The sequence below is a fragment of the Camelus dromedarius genome, chromosome 16, assembly GCF_036321535.1.
Source record: "Camelus dromedarius isolate mCamDro1 chromosome 16, mCamDro1.pat, whole genome shotgun sequence".
Classification (NCBI taxonomy): Eukaryota; Metazoa; Chordata; class Mammalia; order Artiodactyla; family Camelidae; genus Camelus; species Camelus dromedarius.
The window spans coordinates 52,904,151-52,924,316 of NC_087451.1; the positions used below are offsets into that span (position 1 = coordinate 52,904,151).

The 20,166-nt window shown below is 57.5% G+C and overlaps 1 protein-coding gene across 1 annotated transcript; it reads right to left on the minus strand.

The window, feature by feature from the left end:
* Nucleotides 1-1,695: 1,695 nt before the first annotated feature.
* Nucleotides 1,696-17,971, minus strand: COL1A1 (collagen type I alpha 1 chain). Its single transcript, XM_031469629.2, has 51 exons — nt 17,734-17,971; nt 16,010-16,204; nt 15,841-15,875; nt 15,706-15,741; nt 15,515-15,616; nt 14,631-14,699; nt 14,348-14,392; nt 14,134-14,187; nt 13,900-13,953; nt 13,316-13,369; nt 13,146-13,199; nt 12,760-12,813; nt 12,628-12,672; nt 12,457-12,510; nt 12,297-12,341; nt 12,080-12,133; nt 11,726-11,824; nt 11,596-11,640; nt 11,396-11,494; nt 11,211-11,264; nt 10,985-11,092; nt 10,853-10,906; nt 10,487-10,585; nt 10,275-10,328; nt 10,086-10,184; nt 9,283-9,336; nt 9,021-9,074; nt 8,849-8,902; nt 8,686-8,739; nt 8,184-8,228; nt 7,993-8,091; nt 7,613-7,720; nt 7,074-7,181; nt 6,812-6,865; nt 6,546-6,599; nt 6,204-6,311; nt 6,063-6,116; nt 5,888-5,941; nt 5,589-5,750; nt 5,396-5,503; nt 5,123-5,230; nt 4,969-5,022; nt 4,764-4,871; nt 4,283-4,336; nt 4,060-4,167; nt 3,657-3,710; nt 3,220-3,327; nt 2,848-3,130; nt 2,548-2,738; nt 2,022-2,264; nt 1,696-1,906 (listed from the first exon to the last, which is right to left on the minus strand). Exons 1-51 carry the CDS (start codon nt 17,840-17,842, stop codon nt 1,760-1,762), a joined length of 4,398 nt encoding a protein of 1,465 aa, XP_031325489.2. The 5' UTR covers nt 17,843-17,971; the 3' UTR covers nt 1,696-1,759.
* Nucleotides 17,972-20,166: the final 2,195 nt, after the last annotated feature.

Here is a 20,166-nt window from a genome sequence, read left to right on the forward strand (position 1 = left end):
CAGGCTTGGGCATGAGGCTTGGGCAGCTCAGAATCTGAAGGGAGGCGTGTGTGTGTGTGCATGTGTGTGCGAGTGTGCATGTGTGTGCACGTGTATGCGAGTGTGCTGCACAAGTGGGTTGCCTGTATAGCACTGTGAGGGAAAAGAGGGGGTGGGAGAAGATTGCAGGAGAGAGTAGAGAGACAGGGTTAAGGCGTGAGAAAGGCAAGAGGAAGGGGGAGGGACCATCGAGGATGCTAGATGAGCAGGGGGGAAGGGGCATAAACCCAAGGAGAGACGACCAACCACCCCAGAGCTCCCTTCCCAGGTCTCCCCTCCCCCGACTCCAAGGTAGGAAATTAGGAGGCCACTGCAGGTCTGTTTGGGTCATTTCCACATGCTTTATTCCAGCAATCAAAATAATTAAAAACATCTCAAATTATTATACACATACAAAATAGGTACAGAGTCTCTTGCTTCCTCCCACCCTTAAGGGGAAAAACTGCTTTGTGCTTTGGGAAATTGTGCTCTGAAACCCAGTGAGAGAGGACGCAGGACAGACGGAGAGAGAGGCCATGAGGATGGGATGCAGCTGAGAAGGAGAGGGTTTCAGAGGAAAGGTGGGGAGAAAGAGGCCGGAGGTGGTGAGAGGCGGCCGAGGGGATGAAGAAGAGGGTGGAGAGTGAGTGGCTCTGTCTAGAGCCAGCACTCTCTCCCTTCACGATAAATAGCACCTTTAGAAAATTCACAGGAGTCCCCATCCACAAGGAAAAAAAAAACAAAGAATAAAAAAAGACTTTGAACAGAAAGGAACATTTGCTGGCCTGAGGGGGGTGCATCTCGACTTCTATAGCACCAGTGATTCCCTCCCCACCCCACCCCATCACAGAGATGTAGCACCTTTGATATAAAACGGGGAGCCCCTTCCACCCTGCCCCCATCCCCGCCCCCACGCAGTTGCCCCGGTGACACACAAAGACAAGAACGAGGTAGTCCTTTAGGAACACAATTACACAAGGAACAGAGCAGTCTCTCCCACCAGCCAGGCTGCACAGGGGATGGACACGTTTCCCAAATCCGATGTTTCTGCTCTGTCTTGGCCCCTCTGACTTTCCTCCAAACCCGGTGGTGAAGGGCCAGTGGTCCCCTTGGCACACTCCCCTCAAAAACGAAGAGGAGTATGTTGCAGGGGCCACGGGGATGCCAGATGGTAAGGCTTCTTTGGCAGTCTGTGAACTCCAGGTCCCCCCAGGGTTTGGGGGTGCTGGGTGAAGGGAGTGGGCTAGGAGTGTGGGGGCCACTTGGGTGTTTTAGCATTGCCTTTGGTTGCTGGGCAGACAATGCAATGTTTCCTGTGTCTTTTGGGGAGACTCAGATTTGGGGAGCAGTGGAGGGGAGGCCCCAAGTAGGCATGGAGAAAGGAGCAGAAAGGGCAGCGTTGGGGTGTCATAAGCCCAACGGGCAGAAAAGGACTTACCCCCACATGGGTCTTCAAGCAAGTGGACCAAGCTTCCTTTTTTAAAAAGTTATTTATTTATTCTTTTTTTTTTTTTTTGGTAAGGTTGAATGCACTTTTGGTTTTTGGTCATGTTCAGTTGGTCAAAGATAAAAACTAAGTTTGAGAGATGAATGCAAAGGAAAAAAATATTTTCCAAAGTCCATGTGAAATTGTCTCCCATTTTTTGGCTTTTTGTGGGGTTCAGTTTGGGATGTTTGTCTGTTTCCAGGGTCAGGGGCGAGTGGACTGGGTGGGAGGGAGCCAGGTTGGAGTGGAGGGAGTTTACAGGAAGCAGACAGGGCCAATGTCGATGCCGAATTCTTGGTCTGGGGCGCCAACGTCCAAGGGGGCCACATCGATGATGGGCAAGCGGGAGGTCTTGGTGGTTTTGTATTCGATCACTGTCTTGCCCCAGGCTCCGGTGTGACTCTGGGGTGAAGGGGAGACAACGGGAGAGGGGTGTCATCCAGTGGGGCTGAGTTGGGGGAGGGACTGTGGCCGGCCTGGAAAGCCAAAGGCCAGAGTGGGGGCCCGCTGGGCTCACCGTGCAGCCGTCGTAGGTGACGCTGTAGGTGAAGCGGCTGTTGCCCTCGGCCCGGATCTCGATCTCGTTGGAGCCCTGGAGGAGCAGAGCTTTCTTGAGGTTGCCGGTCTGTTGGTCCATGTAGGCCACGCTGTTCTTGCAGTGGTAGGTGATGTTCTGGGAGGCCTCGGTGGACATCAGGCGCAGGAAAGTCAGCTGGATGGCCACGTCGGCGGGGTCGGAGCCCTGGCCGCCATACTCGAACTGTGGGGGCAAGAGAGGGAGGTGTGAGTAGCTGTGCTGGAGCTTCTAGTCCTGGCCGCCCTCCCTGGAGTCCCCTGAGAGAATCCCCATGAATCCCTGCCCACAGGCACCCGATGTCTGAGTCAGTATGACAGACCCAGGTCTCCTGCCTCCCAACCCAGCTCTGTGCATCCAACTGAGCAGTGGTCTGGTCCACCCATCCACCCAGGACCTACCCTCAGGCCCTTCTGAGCCCTGGGCCAGCCCATCTTATAAGAGTGGCTACAGGGTCCAGTTCCCGCACCTGGAATCCGTCGGTCATGCTCTCGCCGTACCAGACGTGCCTCTTGTCCTTGGGGTTCTTGCTGATGTACCAGTTCTTCTGGGCCACGCTGGGCTGAGTGGGGTACACGCAGGTCTCACCTGTCTCCATGTTGCAGAAGACCTTAATGGCATCCAGGTTGCAGCCTTGGTTGGGGTCAATCCAGTACTCTCCTGTGGCGGGGCAGGGCGAGATAAGAGTCAGGGGACACTGGGGATGGGGGCCCCTCAGGGCTCAGCCCCGTCACGGCAGGAGCAGGAGGCGCAGCCCGTGGGCGCTCACCGCTCTTCCAGTCGGAGTGGCACATCTTGAGGTCACGGCAGGTGCGGGCGGGGTTCTTGCGGCTGCCTTCAGGGCTGCGGATGTTCTCAATCTGCTGGCTCAGGCTCTTGAGGGTGGTGTCCACCTCGAGGTCACGATCACGGACCACGTTGGCATCATCGGCCCGGTAGTAGCGGCCATCTCCCCCGGCCTTCTCTTGAGGTGGCTGGGGCAGGAAGCTGAAGTCGAAACCACCGCTGGGAGGACCAGGGGGACCAGGGGGTCCAGGAGGGCCGGGGGGACCCTGTGCAGAGAGGGAGGACAGTGGAGTTACCGGGGTTCAGCACTTTCGGGGCTGGAGGGCATGGGCAGACAAGGTGGAGGGCTACGTACAACAGGGCCAGCATCACCAGTGCGACCACGAGGACCAGGGGGACCGATGGGACCTGGGAGGCCGTTGAGTCCATCTTTGCCAGGAGCACCAGCAGAGCCAGGGGGACCCTGCAAGGAGGAAACTGGTTGGAGAAAGCCTACCAGAAAGCACGGCCCCACCCCTGCCCTGGCAGAGAAGCCCACCATACACTCTGCCTCCTCAGCCCCATTATGGCTCATTCTTACGGCCGGGCCAGGAAGCTTTGTGGGGTGAAGGACAGGAAGGGGGAGACTGAGGCCTGTGTGAGGTTGTCCAGAACCTCTCTTCCCTTCTTTCATCCCCTGCCCCAGACCCTTTTCCAGAGAGGCCAGAGACGCCTGTGGCCCAGGCAAAGGGCCCCGAAGTGAGCCTGGGCTTGGGACCCAGAAAGAGCAGGTAAATAGAAGACATGACTCACGCGGGGACCAGCAGGACCAGAAGCTCCGGAGGGACCTTGCTCACCAGGAGAGCCCTGAAGGAGAGATGCAAAGGCAGTTCAGGCTGAGTGTGGGTCAAATTCAGCCAGCAACCTCTCCCCGCTGGCCACCTCAGCATTCTGGAAGTCTAGCCCCAGGGTGCCCATAGGCTGAGACCCCGCCCCCCACAATCCCTTTTTGTGCACCCCTCACCCTCTCAGAAACTACTTGGAAATGCCCATGACTCTTCAGACCCCAGTCCCCACTAGGGAAGAGAATGCCTGTCCAGAGAGGGAAACTGAGGCAAAGTGCCTGCCACCGACCCATCACACAGCAGGGCTTGGGGAGATGATGAAAGGAGATGCAGTGGCAGCTGGGGGCTGGGGAGGGGCTGGGTGTACTCACGGGAGGACCAGGGGGACCCTGGAGACCAGAGAAGCCACGGTGACCCTTAATGCCTCTGTCGCCCTGTTCGCCTGTCTCACCCTTGTCACCACGGGGGCCTTGGGGTCCCTAGAAGAGAGATGGGGACAGGCTGTCAGGTGGAAGTTCCATTAGCACTGAGTGGGGTGCAGTTCACATGTGGACAAGGGTTCTGAGGACATGAGGGCCAGAGCAGCGCACTTACAGCAGGACCACGGGCACCAACGGGGCCAATGGGACCAGCAGGACCAGCAGGACCCTAGGGAGAGCAGAGAGAACATTAGATCCTGGTCAGGGAGAGCCCAGCTGAGGGCTGGCACAGCCTGAGATGCAGGATGAGACCTGCCCTCAGCCGAATTCCTCTTTCCTCACATCTTTTCCTACCATAGCCATCTCTCCCGAGCCCCAGATGAATCTTCATATAGATTCAGGCTTCAAGTAAGCTGGGGCAAACACCTGAGGACAAACCTCACTCCCTGGGGGAGACAGGGTACTGTCCAGTGGGAGGGGCCTTAAGGTGGAGCTGTGGCTCAATTTTTTCAGAGAGGCCAAGGGCCCAGACATCCTGGTAGACTCCCTCTCCTCCCCTGCCTAGGTGAAGTCAGGTGTCCATCTGCAGGCCCACCGACAGGCCTGGAGAGTCCCTGGCCTGACCAGAGGCAGCAGGCCAGAGCCCAGCGACTTACAGTCTCACCACGATCGCCGCTCTTGCCAGCAGGGCCGACAGGGCCGGGGGCACCAGGAGCACCAGGAGCACCAGGGGGTCCAGCAGGTCCGGTCTCACCACGGTCACCCTGAGCGGGGAGAGGAGAGAAATCCAGGTCAGCCCTTGCTGAAGGGGTCAGGTCTAGTGGCAGGTGGGGCTGTGGCCCTGGTGTGCAGCCGTCTTACCTTGGGGCCAGGAGAACCATCTCGTCCAGGGGATCCTTCAGCACCAGGGGCTCCCTACAGAGAGGGAGGAGAGGTGAGCATCAGGGGGAGGGAGGCTCAAGCAAAGGCCAAAATGGCTACACTGAGGGCACTGGAATGGGGCTGGCAAACTCACTTCACGTCCAGACTCGCCAGGGGGTCCAGCCAATCCAGGAGGGCCCATGGGGCCAGGGGGGCCACGTTCGCCGTTTGGTCCAGAAGGACCTTGTTTGCCGGGTTCACCCTGAGGGAGAAGAAAGGGTCAGGCCAGAGAAGGGGTGGGAGAGGGCCCTAGGGCCTCCCAGCTCGTCTACCACATCTGTCCTCGCTGACGCCACCACCCTCATCCTGTGCCCTCCAAGTCCTGCAACAGTTCATCCAGGGGTCCGCAAGGTGAAGGGGCACTCACAGAGGGGCCGGGAAGACCAGGGAAGCCTCTTTCTCCTCGCTGACCGGGCAGGCCGACCACACCACGTTGTCCAGCAATGCCCTGAGGGCCAGGAGTGCCAGGAGCGCCCTGTGGAGGGGCAGACGAGGTTAAGATGAATTCTGGCGGCCAGGGACAATGCCCCATCTCTGGATTCCTCAGCCCCAACACTTACAGCAGGTCCATCAGCACCAGGGGCTCCTTTCTCGCCAGCGGGGCCAGGGGGACCAGGAGGACCGACTTCACCGGGACGCCCAGCAGGGCCAGTCTCACCACGAGGACCTTTGCTGCCTTCTTTGCCAACAGGGCCGGGAGGGCCAGGGGGTCCAGCATTTCCCTTGGCGGGGAGAAGAGGGGCTGTCAAGGTCCAGTGGATTCTGGAGCATCACTGAGAACTGTCAGGCCCACCACACTCCTGACAGCCTGTGGCCCACACCCTCCCAGACCAGCGGAGTCTCCACCACAGACACTTACAGAGGGGCCGGGGGGACCAACTCGGCCAGCAGCACCAGGGAAACCAGTAGCACCCTGTCAGAAGAGGACAAACAAGTCATCAGAGGAGAACAGCCCCCTTACCTGGCTTAGCCGCCCCTACCTCCAAACACAGGCCAGGGAGAGCCTCAGTGGAGAGTCAGAGCAAGGTACTCACAGGGGGACCAGCGCTGCCACGAGCGCCTTTGGGTCCGGGAGCACCAACACTACCCTGTAAGAGAGCATAGAGGTGTCAGGGACAGGCAAGTCCTGGGTCCAGCCTGCCAGCAGTTTGGAGCCCAGAGGGTGAGATACTCACAATGGGGCCAGGGGGTCCAGTGGGTCCAGCAGGGCCAGGGGGACCAGCGTCGCCTTTAGCACCAGCATCACCAGGTTCACCTTTAGCACCAGGTTGGCCGTCAGCACCCTGGGGGAGGAGGGAGTGTGGTGAGCAGAGGAGAGGGCTGTGCCAGCCCAGGGAATCGGGCGGTTCCACAGGGCTGAGGAAGGACAGGAACTCCAGGCGGGGAGATGCTTGAAAGGGAGACAATTCCACCTCCACCCTCCTTCCCTGAATCTCCCAATGCCTCTGTCCTCATCCAGTCACCCAAGGCCCCGGGTCCGCCTGGAGATGGAATATGAAGGGGATCTTGGTACTCACAGGGGGGCCAGCGAAGCCAGCAGGGCCGGGGGGACCAGGCTCACCACGGTCTCCCTAGAAGAAAAGGAGGCAAATGGAAAGATGCCCTGATCTGGGAGAAGGCGGGATGGGGTCGACTGGAGGGCAGCAGAGAAGCCTGAGGAGCACTCCCCAAGGACCATAACAGGTGGGGGCCAAGGTGGAGGAGGGACAGAAAGAGGGCCAGGGGGCAGTATGAGGGAGAGAAGGGCTGAGTACGGAGCCTTAACCAGGTCTTCTGTACTTACGGGGGCACCACGAGCTCCAGTGGGACCAGCAGGGCCGCTAGGACCAGTTTCACCCTGAGAGGGAGGGACAAGAGGCTCAAGGTCAGGGGTCCACACCAAATGGTCCCAGTAGATGACTCCAGGAGAGTCCCCCTCCCTCCTGGTTCCGCCACTTCGGGTCACCAGCTTGGAAAGGCAGGAGCTGCCTTGCCCTCAGAATCATGCCCAGGCTTGCTGGGGAAACTGTGTGTCAGGGAAGAAGGTGGGGAGGCAGCCACCTCACCTTGTCACCAGGGGCACCAGCAGGGCCAGGAGGACCAATGGGGCCAGTCAGACCACGGACGCCATCTTTGCCAGGAGAACCATCAGCACCTTTGGGACCAGCATCTCCCTAAAGACAGGGGAAAGCCTGAGACTTCCAGTGTTGGGCAAGGAGGTGACCTATAGCATCCTGCTTGTGTGACCCCTCTCCAGCTCTGCCCTGCCCCTACCTGTGCCAAGGACTCAAGATCTTTCAGTGGAAAGGTGTCTGTGTGGGGATTCTGGGGGAACCTAGGTTAAGTAGCCCCACGCCTTGCGTGGAAGGATGAATGAAGGAGCCGTTATGTAGGAGGCATTCCACCTCTTGTTGCCATGGTAACACAAGGGAAGGGAAGGGCCTGGACTGCAGGTAGAGGATTCATCAGCCAAGAGGCCAGAGAAGAAGAAGGGAGGTTAAGGAGAAGAGGGAAAGGCCCCAGGGAGGGGAAGGAGAGATGCAGAGGAATCCACAGCAGAGAGATGGGAACCAACAGGGCTCAAGGGAGGGGGAGTTCAACTTACTCTGTCACCCTTAGGGCCTGGGAGACCAGCTGCACCTCGTTCACCAGGCATTCCCTGAAGGCCAGGGGCTCCCTGGCTACCGGGGGCTCCAGGAGCACCAGCATCACCCTATGTGACAACCAAGAAGACTGGAGTGAGGCCTGGGGTCTCGGAAGTGGGTCACAGCTTTGAGCCCCCTCTCAGTTTCTCCCAGCCTTGGTTCTGAGGCCAAGGACAAGCAGTAGCTGAGAGGAAAGCTCACAGCCCAGAACCTTAGGCTGCACATGGACCCCACCCCAGTCTTGTCCCCAGTCCCTTCCCAACATCTAGTTGGCTGTGGTGACAGCCAGGCATCCACCCCCCACAGGAAGGGTGAGGCCTGGTCCTCATGCTGCCCTCACCTTAGCACCATCATTGCCAGGGGCACCGTTGGCCCCGCGGGGACCTGCAGGACCAGGGGGACCTTGCACACCACGCTCGCCAGGGAAACCTCTCTCGCCCTGGAAAGGAAGGACAGGGCACATGATGGCCGCTCCAGAGGCAGGGCCAAGCGCCGGACATCTTTGTGGAAGCAGCAAGAGGCTCTACTTACTCTTGCTCCAGAGGGGCCGGGGGCACCCAGGTCTCCAGGAACACCCTGAGGAGGAGGGAAGGACAGACAGTGAGTGAAATCCATCTTGGCCCTCCCAACTACAAAGGACTCCTGTCCTCCTCCGGGGGGCTGGCCCCCGGGGTCTGTGATTAGAGATCGACCCCCTCCTCAGCACTAAACTGGGATAATCCCTTTACTTCTTCTTAGGATGTGCCAAAGCCCACCCCTCTCCCCAAACTTGGGGTTGAGGGAAAGTCAGAGTATTTAGCAGCTCTAAAAAGAAGTCACCCAGACCAGCAGCCATGCAGCTTCTTCCAGGGCCTATCGGGCAGAGATGCAGCTCCCTGTTTCCCTCTGTGTAACGCCCTTCATGATGGGAAGTCCCTCCTCGTGTCTAACCTTGATCCCTCTAACTGATGGCTGTCCGATTAGCGAGGAGGGTTGGACTCTCCCTCTGTATTCCCTGCACTCCTCATCTTTCCAGCTGGCTGCTACCTCTTACCTGTTCACCAGGTTTGCCTGCTTCACCAGGAGGACCAGCAGGGCCAGGGAGACCCTATAGGTGGGAAAAGGGGGGAAGGAAGAGAAGGATTAGAATCTGGAAGAGTACAAAGGGGTGTTCCCCGCAGCCCTCTCCCAACACCCTGACAGTCATGAGGCCTCACCTGGAATCCGGGGGAGCCAGCGGGGCCTTGTTCACCTCTCTCACCAGCAGGGCCCTGCGTAGAGGGAATGCCATGGTCAAGGGAAGGCCCAGGAGAAGGGGCACAGGGGGATGTCTCCCCTTTCCTGCTCCGCAATGCCCCCTCTCTAGGCCTCCCTGTCAGGGACACTCACAGCAGGTCCGGGGGGTCCCTGAGCTCCAGCTTCTCCATCTTTGCCAGCAGGACCCTGTGGGGAGACAGTGAGAAAAGGCGTAGGGTGGTGAGGCAGTCGGGCAGCTGAGGAAGAGCGCATAGGCCCGGGGTGGGAGGGCCTGGGCCTGGGGCTCTGACGCCCTGGTGGTGGGCTGCAGCCTGCTGCATCCCCCCTCCTGCAGGATGTCGGGAGGTGACGTGGGCAGAGGCAGAAAGGGGACAGGGACCAAAGAGATACTTACAACAGCGCCGGGGGGTCCAGGAACACCTCGCTCTCCAGCTTTGCCGGGCTCTCCCTGTGGGGAAAGAGAGTTAGGGCTGAAGGGGCTAAAATGGGAAACTGGGGCGTCCTGGGTCCCACCTGCTTACTTTGAGTGGAACTTTTTTAACACCTTTATTGGGGTATAATTCCTGTACAGTGAACTACACACACTTCAGATGGACAATTTGGTGAATTTTGATAGATGTACACACCTATGAAACCACCACTGACTGGAATTTTTTAAAGGAGCTTTTTATTACTTTTTAAAAATTAACTGCGCTGGCAGCGGGGGAAGGCCTTTGCTGGCTTCAGCTGCTCTGTCTTTTGGCCTCTCCCTGAGCCCTCTCCTCTTAGACCACCTGCCTTTAGGCTTCTCTCTCCACCCTCTCCCCCCTTTCTTCTCTCCATCACAAGCCTGTGGTGATCTGAGCTGCAAAGGGCTTTAATCTCCTCTGATATCTCCTTTTGAACCTCAAAGAACCCACCAAGATTTAGGGGTGACTGTCATGTAAAAGGCCCATCCTCTCCCCATGTATGTATGTATGTGGGGCACCAACAAAACTTATTTGCAGGGATACAGCAATGGCAGTGGAGCCAGGAGAGGTTTCTCATTTATTTTATGGATAAAATTTATGGACTGAGGCCCAGAGAGGGGCAGTGAGTGACAAACAGCAAGTCAGTGGCAGAGCTGGCCCCAACGCCAGGACTCTTCTCCCCACCCCCACCCTGAGTGTGTCTGTCCCCGGCTCTGAGATTCTGCGTTACACCTCGCTGAATACTCACAGCAGCACCTTTAGGCCCAGGGAAACCCATCACACCAGCCTGACCACGGGCACCAGGAGGGCCTGGGGGTCCGGGGCGGCCATCTTGACCAGCGGGACCCTGAGGATGGAAGGTACAAAAGTAGAGGTGAGGACGGAGGGTGGGAGGTCAGGAGAGTGGTAGGGGGCCACACAGGAGAGTGATACTTACAGGGGGGCCAGTTTTGCCATCAGGACCAGGGCTGCCAGGGCTTCCAGTCAGACCCTAAGGGGAAGGCAGAGAGATGTGAGTAGGTTGGGGGACAAGGGTGGAGGACACTCTAGAAGGCGGATCTGTGGTCCTGCTCCAGAGTGCTTCATCCCAGAGCCCACAGAGAATGGGCAGGGTCCTGGGCCACGCTGGGCAGAGGGCTAGGGTCTCACCTTGGCACCAGGCAGACCAGCTTCACCGGGGCGACCAGCTTCACCAGGAGAACCTTTGGGGCCAGCAGGGCCAGGAGAACCACGTTCACCAGCGGGACCCTGGTTGGGGGAGCCACAGCAACAATTAGGGTTCAAGTCTGGGCCTCTTTGCCAGGGGCCGGCGTCTTCTTTCCTGGGCAGTGGACTGGGTAGGCGGGGCAGCGCTTTGAGGGGCATTGGTGGTGGTGGGAAGGTCAAGGTGAGGCTGAGTGTGAAGAAGGAGGTCTGCAGCCCCAGGATGGGGCACTGATGACTGGGTGGTGGGAGAGGGAGTGGGTGACTACACCTGGAAGAGGAAGGTAAGGTCCAGGGAGGAAGAGAGGTTACCTTGGGACCGGCGACACCATCTGCACCAGGGAAACCACGGCTACCAGGTCCACCCTGTAGGAGGAGAGGAGGTCAGTGAGCTCAGACACGCAGGCGCCAGGCTGCACTGGGGGTGGAGAAGGGGGCACTTACACGCTCGCCAGGGGGTCCAGGAAGGCCAGCGGGTCCAGGTTCACCTCGGGCTCCTCGCTTTCCTTCTTCGCCAGCAGGGCCAGGGGGGCCTTGAACACCAGTGGGACCCTGGGGAGGGTAGAGAGCTGGCTTGAGGCTGAGCCTCCAGCACCAGGGGCTCCCATTCCAGCTTGGGCCTCCCCCCAGGGGCTCCCAGGACAGACAGATGGAGCTGCAGGGGACTTACAGGCTCTCCCTTGGCACCAGTGTCTCCTTTGTTGCCAGGAGCACCAGGTTCACCCTGTGTCGGGGGAAAGAGGATGAGTGGAAAGTGAGGGATGCTCAGTTGGCCTGGATCTTCATGCTCCCCAGACGAGGGTCACTCCAGCCAGCAGTGCATGGGGTGGGGCAGGAGGGACAGGTGGTACTTACGCTGTTACCCTTGGGACCAGGGGGGCCGCTGGGGCCCTGGGGTCCAGAGGGGCCTCGGGCACCAGGGAAGCCAGGAGCACCAGCAATACCAGGAGCGCCCTGCGGGAGGCAGAACAAATTGAGCCCAGGAGTGGAGGTCATGGGATGGAGCAGAGGAAGGTGGGTACCAGGGGCAACTCTGAAACCTGCAGGATACTTACATTGGCACCTTTAGCACCAGGCTGTCCATCAGCACCGGGGTTTCCCTGTGGAACAGAGAGAGGTGGGTGAGAGACAGGCAAGGACTCTGAGTTGAGGAGGGTCACAGGGCACTGAGGAGGTAACACTTACAGCAGGGCCAGCAGCACCAGCAGGGCCAGGGGGGCCAGGCTCACCACGCACACCCTGGGGACCTTCAGAGCCTCGGGCTCCTTGGGGACCAGCTTCACCCTGGATTAGAAGAAAGAGCATGTCAGGAGCCACCCTGGGAGCCCAGCCTTACCTCCGGATGACAGGGAATAAAGTGTCGAGACAGAAGATCGAGAGTCAGGACTCCAAGATCAGAGAAGGGGACCCCAGGACAAAGGTGTTGGGGACTGGGCATTTCTCTTGCCACTCTGGGTCCCTCTGGTTTGAGGAGCAGGGAGACACCCACCCCTTGGCCTGTGGGATCTGTGCTCAGAGGAGGAGGGTAGGGCGTCTCACCTTAGCACCAACAGCACCAGGGAAGCCAGGAGGACCAGCGGGGCCAGTGGGACCCTGAGAATGAAAGAGAGATGTTAGCAAGAAGATGGCAGCTTCAAGTCACACCCTGGGACAGAAGAGGTCTTAGGGTTCAGACCTGCCCCCGGAATCAGCCCCAAGAGCTGGCACTGAGACCCCTCCCCACTCCCAGGCGCTGAGGTCTAGGGTCTGTACTCACAGGGGGTCCAGCAGCACCAGTAGCACCATCATTTCCACGAGCACCCTGCAGGAGAGAGGGGAAGCCAGGGTTACCTTCACTGAGCACTGCCCAGTCCCTTTAGTTCCTGAGGAACCCCTTCCAGAACCATGGGAGCCCCCAAGGGGCCAGGAGTACTTACAGCAGGGCCAGGGGCTCCAGGGCGACCTCTCTCACCAGGCAGACCACGGGGGCCCTGACAACAAAACCAAGAGAAGCCAAGTGAGATGGGAGACACAACCCTCTCCTCCAAGTCCCCGTCTTGCCCCTACACCCTGCTTCATCTCTTCCTTCTAGAACTGGACACACTTACCATCTGACCAGGAGCTCCATTTTCACCAGGGCTACCAGGTTCACCCTACAGAGCAGAGAATAGCGTTAGGAATTCATTCGTGAGGGGACCAGGGGCCAGGCAGAGGACCGCAACATTCATACAGCCACTTACCTTAGGACCAGCGGGACCAGCATCTCCCTTGGCACCATCCAAACCACTGAAGCCCTAAGATAGGAAGAAGGGCCAAAGTGAGATCCTATGGAGATGGTGGATCACCTTGACACCCTCCCAGACCTGAGGAGAAGCCTCAGCGGGCCATTACAGCTAACCCGCTGTGTCTGAGCTAGACTAAACCCCAAGTGGCCCAAGATCTCACTCCATCCCTTTATTGGGATTTCTTTCCCAATGAAGGGAAGTTCTTCTGGATGTCTACTCTCTCTACCCCTTGGAACTTATGTAGCTGCCACCCCATCAGGACACCAGGATCCTTTGGGGAAAGGGCTGGAATGGTGGGATGCTGGGACTTTGGGAACTTAGATGATGCAAAGGGGACTCACTCTGTGTCCCTTCATTCCAGGAAGGCCAGCTGTTCCAGGCAATCCCCGAGCACCCTAGAGAGAAAAGACAGACAAAGGCAGAGCCATTAGAAGGCAACACCGTGGACACAGCTCCCAAACGAAGTCCAAATGCAGCAAAACTAGGGGGCCAGCCCCACCATCCTGCTCACCTGAGGTCCAGGAGGCCCACGCTCACCAGGGCGACCAGGCTTTCCAGCTTCACCCTGAGAGAGAGAGAGAAAAGGTCACTGTGCCTGTGTCCCCTGAGTTGGAAAACCAGGGAAGGTCCAAGCCCTCCTGGGATTGGATGATTGAGAGTCAGGCTTAGGGGCTCAGAATCTTATCTTGGTTTATATCTATCGTGAAACACTTGCTTGGTGAATTTTGAGTCCCTCCAAAGGAATTTCTCTATTTCTGTCACCAGCATCTTAATCTCACCATATGGAGTGCAAATCTGAGGTGCCCAGAGTGGTTAAGCATAAGAAAGTCATTCACCCCAAGGGACGGGGTTGGGGACTGCTTTAAGGTGGCTGGGATGAGGGGAGGGACAGCCACCCCTGTTAGGAAGATTGGGAAACATCCCAGGAGGATGAAGATCTTTGTTCAAGAGCAGTCCCATGCATCAGGGACAATGTGCCCTCCTTCCTCTGGGTATCAGCTCTAAAGGTGATGGGGCACTGGAGTGGAGATTATAGGGACCTAGCCCATGGAGGTGGTGGGGGTCAGGTGACCTCTCCTCACCAGGGCTACTTACATCATCTCCGTTCTTTCCAGGGGGGCCAGGAGGACCGCGGGGACCCATGGGACCCTAGAGGAGACAGGAAGAGAGGATGTTAGGATAACCAAGATAAGAAAATAAGAAGGAGAAGGCTGGGATCAGAAGGAGGAGTCAAGAAAGATCCCAGATGGGGGTCCTTCAATAGGAGAATCCATATGTTTGCAGAGGAAGGGTGTGTTTGCATAGAGAGTACAAGTCCGTGGCACTTACGGAGGATCCAGGCTCGCCAGGCTCACCAGGGGGGCCTTGGAAACCTTGGGGACCCTGGAGAACAAGGAGAGCAAGATAGGGTAAGAAGGGCAGGTCCCTGCCAAACTTTCCCCCCATCTCACCAAGAAATCTCTGAGCACTTTCCCTACGCTCATCCCAATCCTCCCTCCAAAAGACCGAAGCCCAAGGTAGTGTAGACATCCTGGATACTCACAGGTGCACCAGGGGGGCCAGGGAGACCACGAGGACCAGAAGGACCCTACAGAAAGAAAAGAAAGGGAGGCCACAGTGATGCTTGTGTAGGAAAGGTTATCTCCCATGGTCCCTGTTCGAACCACCCAGTTGCCTTGCATCCTCTCTGGATTTTGAGGTCTCAAAGGTCATCTCGACCTCCTATATTATCTAGGCCACCCCGGATGCCAGATGCCTTCATTAGCCCATCTTGTCTGAATCCCCATCTGCTCCTCTGTCATCTACACCTCCTGCTGGTAGCTCACCATGGGGCCGGGCACGGAAATTCCTGTTGATTTCTCATCATAGCCGTAAGACATCTGGGGAGCAAAGTTCTAGAAGAGAGAGTGCATGAGAAAGCAAGGTCAGGATGGTGAGCTGAAAGGCAGAAGATATCACCAGTAATGGGGAAACCGATGTCATGTGCCTCCTGATGTGATGCGCTATGCAGACGACATTATGTGTGGCATAGTCCTGCCCAAAACGCATCACTTGTATCTAATCATGACACATCCAACCAATCCAAACTGAGCGACAGTCTGCAAAACAACTGGCCTCTTCAAAAAATTTCAGTGGCATAAAAGACAAAGCCTAAGGAATGTTCCAGATGAAAGGAACATTCATGACAGTGAAATGCAATCTGTGATCCTGGATAGGGGGAGAAAATGCTACAAAGGACGTTACTGGGACATTGGTGAAGTTTGAATACGGACTGCATGTTAGATAATAGTATTGCATCAGCTAGATTTCCAAAATATAATTATTGTTCAGTGGTCGTGTATGAGAATGAGAGAATGTTCTTGTTCTCACGAAATAACATGCGGAAGTATTTAGGAGCAAAGGGATGTAACATCAACAACTTCTCTCAAATGGTTCAGAAAAACATCCTGATAATTATATGTGTACATATAGACTGATAAAGGAAATGTGATGAACCGAAGGAGATGTGTGAGTTCTTTGCATTATTCTTGCAACTTTTCTTTTTTTTTTCTGTAAGTTTAAAATTATTTCAAAATATAAAGTATGCCATCTGCCCCTCAAAAACCCCAGCAAAGAAAAACATCCTGGGCGGGGGGGGGGGGGGAGGCGGCGGGATGTGGTGATGCCCAGCACACAAAGCCTTCCACGAACGCCAGGACTATCCACTTACTCCTCCGAGGCCGGGGGGTCCAGGAGGTCCGGGAGGTCCAGGAGGTCCGGGAAGTCCAGGCTGTCCAGGGATGCCATCTCGGCCAGGGGGGCCTGCGGGTCCCTGCAGCGGGAGAGGGCGGGCGGGGTGAGCGCAGGCCAGAAGCCACGCCCACCTCCAGCCCCCAACAGCCGAGAGAGGGCAACGCTTACCCTTGGGCCTCGGGGGCCAGTGTCTCCTTTGGGTCCCTATGGGGTTGGGGGAGAAGAAACAAAAGAAGCCGAGTTAGTGAAGGAGAACTGTGAAGAGTCCCGGGCGGGGTGGCGAAGTTGAGGGCAGAGGATTACCTCGACTCCCGCGGTTTCTTGGTCCGTGGGTGACGCTAGGGAGGGAAGAGACGCGGCTTAGAGGCAGGGTTTGCTCCAGATGCTCCCGGCGGCAGTGGCCTTGCCCGCGCGGGGCAACAAAGTGCTCCCCTCCAGCCTCACCCGCCCCGCCCCAGGCCCGGAGCTATACCCTCGCCATCGGGGCAGACGGGGCAGCATTCGCCCGGAGGGGCTTTGGCGCCGGGACAGTTCTTGATTTCGTCGCAGATCACGTCATCGCACAAGACGTTGCCGTTGTCGCAGACACAGATCTGGCAGGGCACCGGTTTCCATACGTCTCGGTCATAGTACCTGAGGCCGTTCTGTACGCAGGTGACTGGTGGGACTGTGACAAGAGGGGGAAGGTGGGGGCGGTCAGCGGCTCGTGAGTCTTGCACCTCGGGGCTCCAGGTACACCAACCCCATCATCCCTTCCCCTCTGTCTTAGAGGCATATTTAGATTTGCCATTTCCCGCCCCCCCCCCTTTTTTTTCTTTTTTGGTTTTTGTTTTCCCTTTCCCCAAATCCTTAGAAGCTCATCTGCTCCTCATCAGCGTCAGTGACAGGGCCGAGGCGCCTGGCCAGGGCGGCTATAACTCTTTCCAGTTCTTAGGAATTTAAACAAAGCTTTAGTCCGGGGTTGCTTCCAATCCCAACCTCAGTCCATATGCGCTGAAGCCAAGTGAAATAAAAAGCCATTGGGTGGGGGAGTAGGGGTGGGGAAGTGGGAAGAGAGAAACAACAGTAAGCGCTCCATCCAAAGGTCAGGCTTGTGGGGTGTGGTTTGGGTGGAGACAGGAGGAGGGGATGGGAGGAGAGATGGGAGGTCCAGCCCAGATTCCGCCCCATTCCCGGGGCAGGTGGGATGGCGTGGGCGGGGCTAGAAGGATGGAAAGGGTCTGGTTGGGTGGGATCCCACCCAGAGACTTGAGATGTACCCGAAAAGTAGGATACGCCCTAATCTCCGGCGCCCAGACATCTCAAAGGGCCTCTCTCGGGGACAATCTCCATTTCCCAAAGCCAGCCAGTGCCTCTGGTCACTCCTTAGCCAAAGAACTAGAAGTCCGCAAACAGTAAATGCAATAAGTTAACCACGCCCACCACGGAGCGTCTACCCAGACGGCCACTAGATGGCGGGCAACACTAAGCAATTTCCCTCAACTGGCCACTTCTTTCAGAGACAGAGGTTACCCCATCCCCAGGTTTATTTTCCAGGTCTAGGGGTTGGGTACACACCCGGCAACCACCCGGGTCTTCTCGCTCTAGCTCCTGAGCGGGGAAGCGCTGGACAGGGAGGCGTAGTGCCTAGTGTTGATCAGCAGAGGGCGCAAGGACCCTGCCTGGCCAAGTCCGCGCCAAAGTTTCTCATGCTCCAACCCGCCCACTCTACGCGCCCCCTCCCCTCCCCCCTCAGCCCAGCACCTCCGCTGCCCCCGGAACACTGTCTATCCTGCAGAGAGAGCAAACAATCTTTCCTTATGAATCATCCCATAGCCTTCGTGATTGCTTTTACATCTTGGGCTCCAAATTCCCCACTCGTCTCCCCAATCCCATCTTCGATGTACTTTCCCCCCACCCGGGGCCCAGACCCCATTTTCCCCGCTGTACTTCACAGTGCGAGTTCAAGACTCCTCGCGTGCCAGCTCACGCGGTGCTGCATCTTCCTCTCCCACTCTCGTGGGGAGGTGTTCATCCACACCCCCACCCAGAGTGCACTGCCTTCTATCCCAGGACGCCAGGAAGAGCCCTCACCGTCTTCCTTCCATCCCTGAGTCTCCGGAGCATCCCGAGTCTCAGTTTAAGCGGCGGACCCTCAGGACCAAGCGCAGGACAAGATACCAAACAACCCTGGACTCCCAAAAGTTTGGGACTTACTGTCTTCTTCTTGGCCTTCTTGGCCTTCTTGGCCCTCCTCTTGGCCGTGCGTCAGGAGGGCGGTGGCCGCTAAGAGGAGCAGGAGCCGGAGGTCCACAAAGCTGAACATGTCTAGACCCTAGACATGTAGACTCTTTGCGGCTGGGGTGGGGGTTAGCGTCCGCTCATGCGTGGCCTCACACTCCGCGTGCCTCCTGCTCCGACCCCGAGGAGAAACTCCCGTCTGCTCCGACCACCGGCCCGGGCCCTTTTTATACGGTCCTGATGGAGAGCGGGGAGGAACCCCGCCCCTGGGAGAGGGGGAGCCGGCTGCCCGTCCCCCAGCCAATCAGAGCTGCCTGGCCCGGCCCCCAATTTGGGAGTCGGAATGGAGAGGGGGAGGAGGAGGGAAGGGAAGGGAGTCCACCGCACATCTCCCCCCTTCACAGCAGCTCAGCCTCCCCAGCCCCCCAGCTCAGCCTGGGCCAGAGATGCTGCCGCTAGGGTGCGGCTAGGTCCTCAATGTAGTGTGGGCTAATGAGTGGGCAGGGGCATCTCTTCAGCTTTCTTCCTGGGTCCCCCAGTCTGGGGAAACTGGAACTGGGGAGCTGGATGGGTGCCTTCCAAAGATGGAAGGATTGGGGGTGACTGAGAGAGGGTCCCCTGGTCATGCCCCACTCACCCTCCTGACATCCTTGGCAAGAGCTAAGGGATGGATATGAAGAGACAGGCTAGGGACCACTCTAAAGCAGGAGAACCAGAGAACTAAAAAGATATGCCTGTTTAGGGGTGTCTTCTGGTGTGGCTGGGGTATAGAACTTAGAAATATTTAAGGAACAAATTAGAGGTTCATTTATAGGAATTAAGAATCAGATACTTGGTGGTGGGTGCTGGCAAGAGGATTTTTATTTTGAAGATGTCGTTTTTTTTTCCTGCCAGGTCTTGAGGCCCCAAGATGGACTCAAATGCTCTCCCCTAGCATGATTGAGAGATGGGGTGGGGAACCCGAGTCACTGGGTGAGAAATTTGACTACGAGTTCTTTCCAGGAGGAAGCTCTGGTGTTGAGTGATGGGGCAGCAGGCTGGTGATGGGGAATTGCTAAGACTCTTCCACCGGAGGGGGAGTAAGTTTGCACGAGGAGGGCTGTGCTCTTGGCAGCTTAGAAAAGGGTCTTGTGTTAGGGTCTGTTGTGGTTGTGGCTGGGTTTGGTTACAGACCCTCCTACCCAACACAGTCAAACCGGAGAGAACTCCATCAGAGAACACTTGACCAGAGAGAGGGTGCTCCTTCTGGGAGCTGCGTAAAGCCCTGTCTCTGTCTGTACCTGGACTCAGGGTTGGGGGCTTATTGGGGAATTTGGGTGTCTGGAGGAGATTTGCCTTGGGGGTTTGGTATGGAATTACAGGGAACGATGAGTGACTTTATTTTAGAGGATGTTTCCCTCTGCCTTACCTCTTTCCTGAAAACCTAGGGCATTGCTATTTGTACCTGAAACCAGGAAAGAATCATCTATACCCTGAAAGGCAGTGGAGACCCTAAGAACAACAGGCTACCTTTGGAGAAGATGCCTCTAGAAGCCAGTGTCCTCTCTTCTCCAAGTCGTAGCTTCCCAACCATGCTCTACCCCCAACCCCAATCTATCCAGAGCCTGGCCCTGCCAAAATCCGTGGGCCCAAAGGAAGGCAGTGAGGGTCCCTTTGCAGCACCCCATCAACTCCAGTCCCTCCTGCACAGCTCCCCTACCCCCATCACTTCAGAGCTGCAAACGTGGAAGCGGGGAGTCCCGCCTCCCCCAAACCATCCAAGATTCCATTGCCTCCCCCCGCCCCTCTCCACGCCCTCCCCCAGCTGGTTTTGTGCAACGAAGGCAAAGGAAAAAAAAAAAAAAAGACCAAGAGAACAGAAGGGGAGGGAGCCACGTCGGCTGGCCGGCTGGCCGTGGGCAGCCAGGATGAGCGGTGCGGGTGGGGCAACAGAGGGAGACTGCAGGGGCTATAATTAAAGGGAAAATATAGAGTTTCCAGAGAGGCAGGGCTGGAGACAGCAATGGAGGGACGGGCCTTCATCAATTATCCCCACCATGTGGCAGCAACTTGTGGCCCAGGATCTGCCCCCGCCTAGTGCCAGCTACTGCAGGGCAGGATAGGGGGCTGAGGTGCTGAGATGGCAGTTCCTGCACCCTCCAGTGTGGATCAGGGACAAGGAGCACCCCCCTCACCTCAACAGGGGACAAGGGTCCTGCCCCTCAGAGTGGTCACCCTTTTGGAGTCGTTGTCTGGGGCAGAGGGTCACAGGCTTGGGGTGAGGGTTGGTGCGACCTGCCCAACCCCTGCTTGCTGAGTTTTTGCAGCCAGGAGGGCTGCTGCCCACAGCCCTCTCCCCAGATGCTCTCTGTTCAGGCTGCTCCTGGACCACCTTAAAGGACAGATTAAGAGATGTGGATTGAAAGTTGC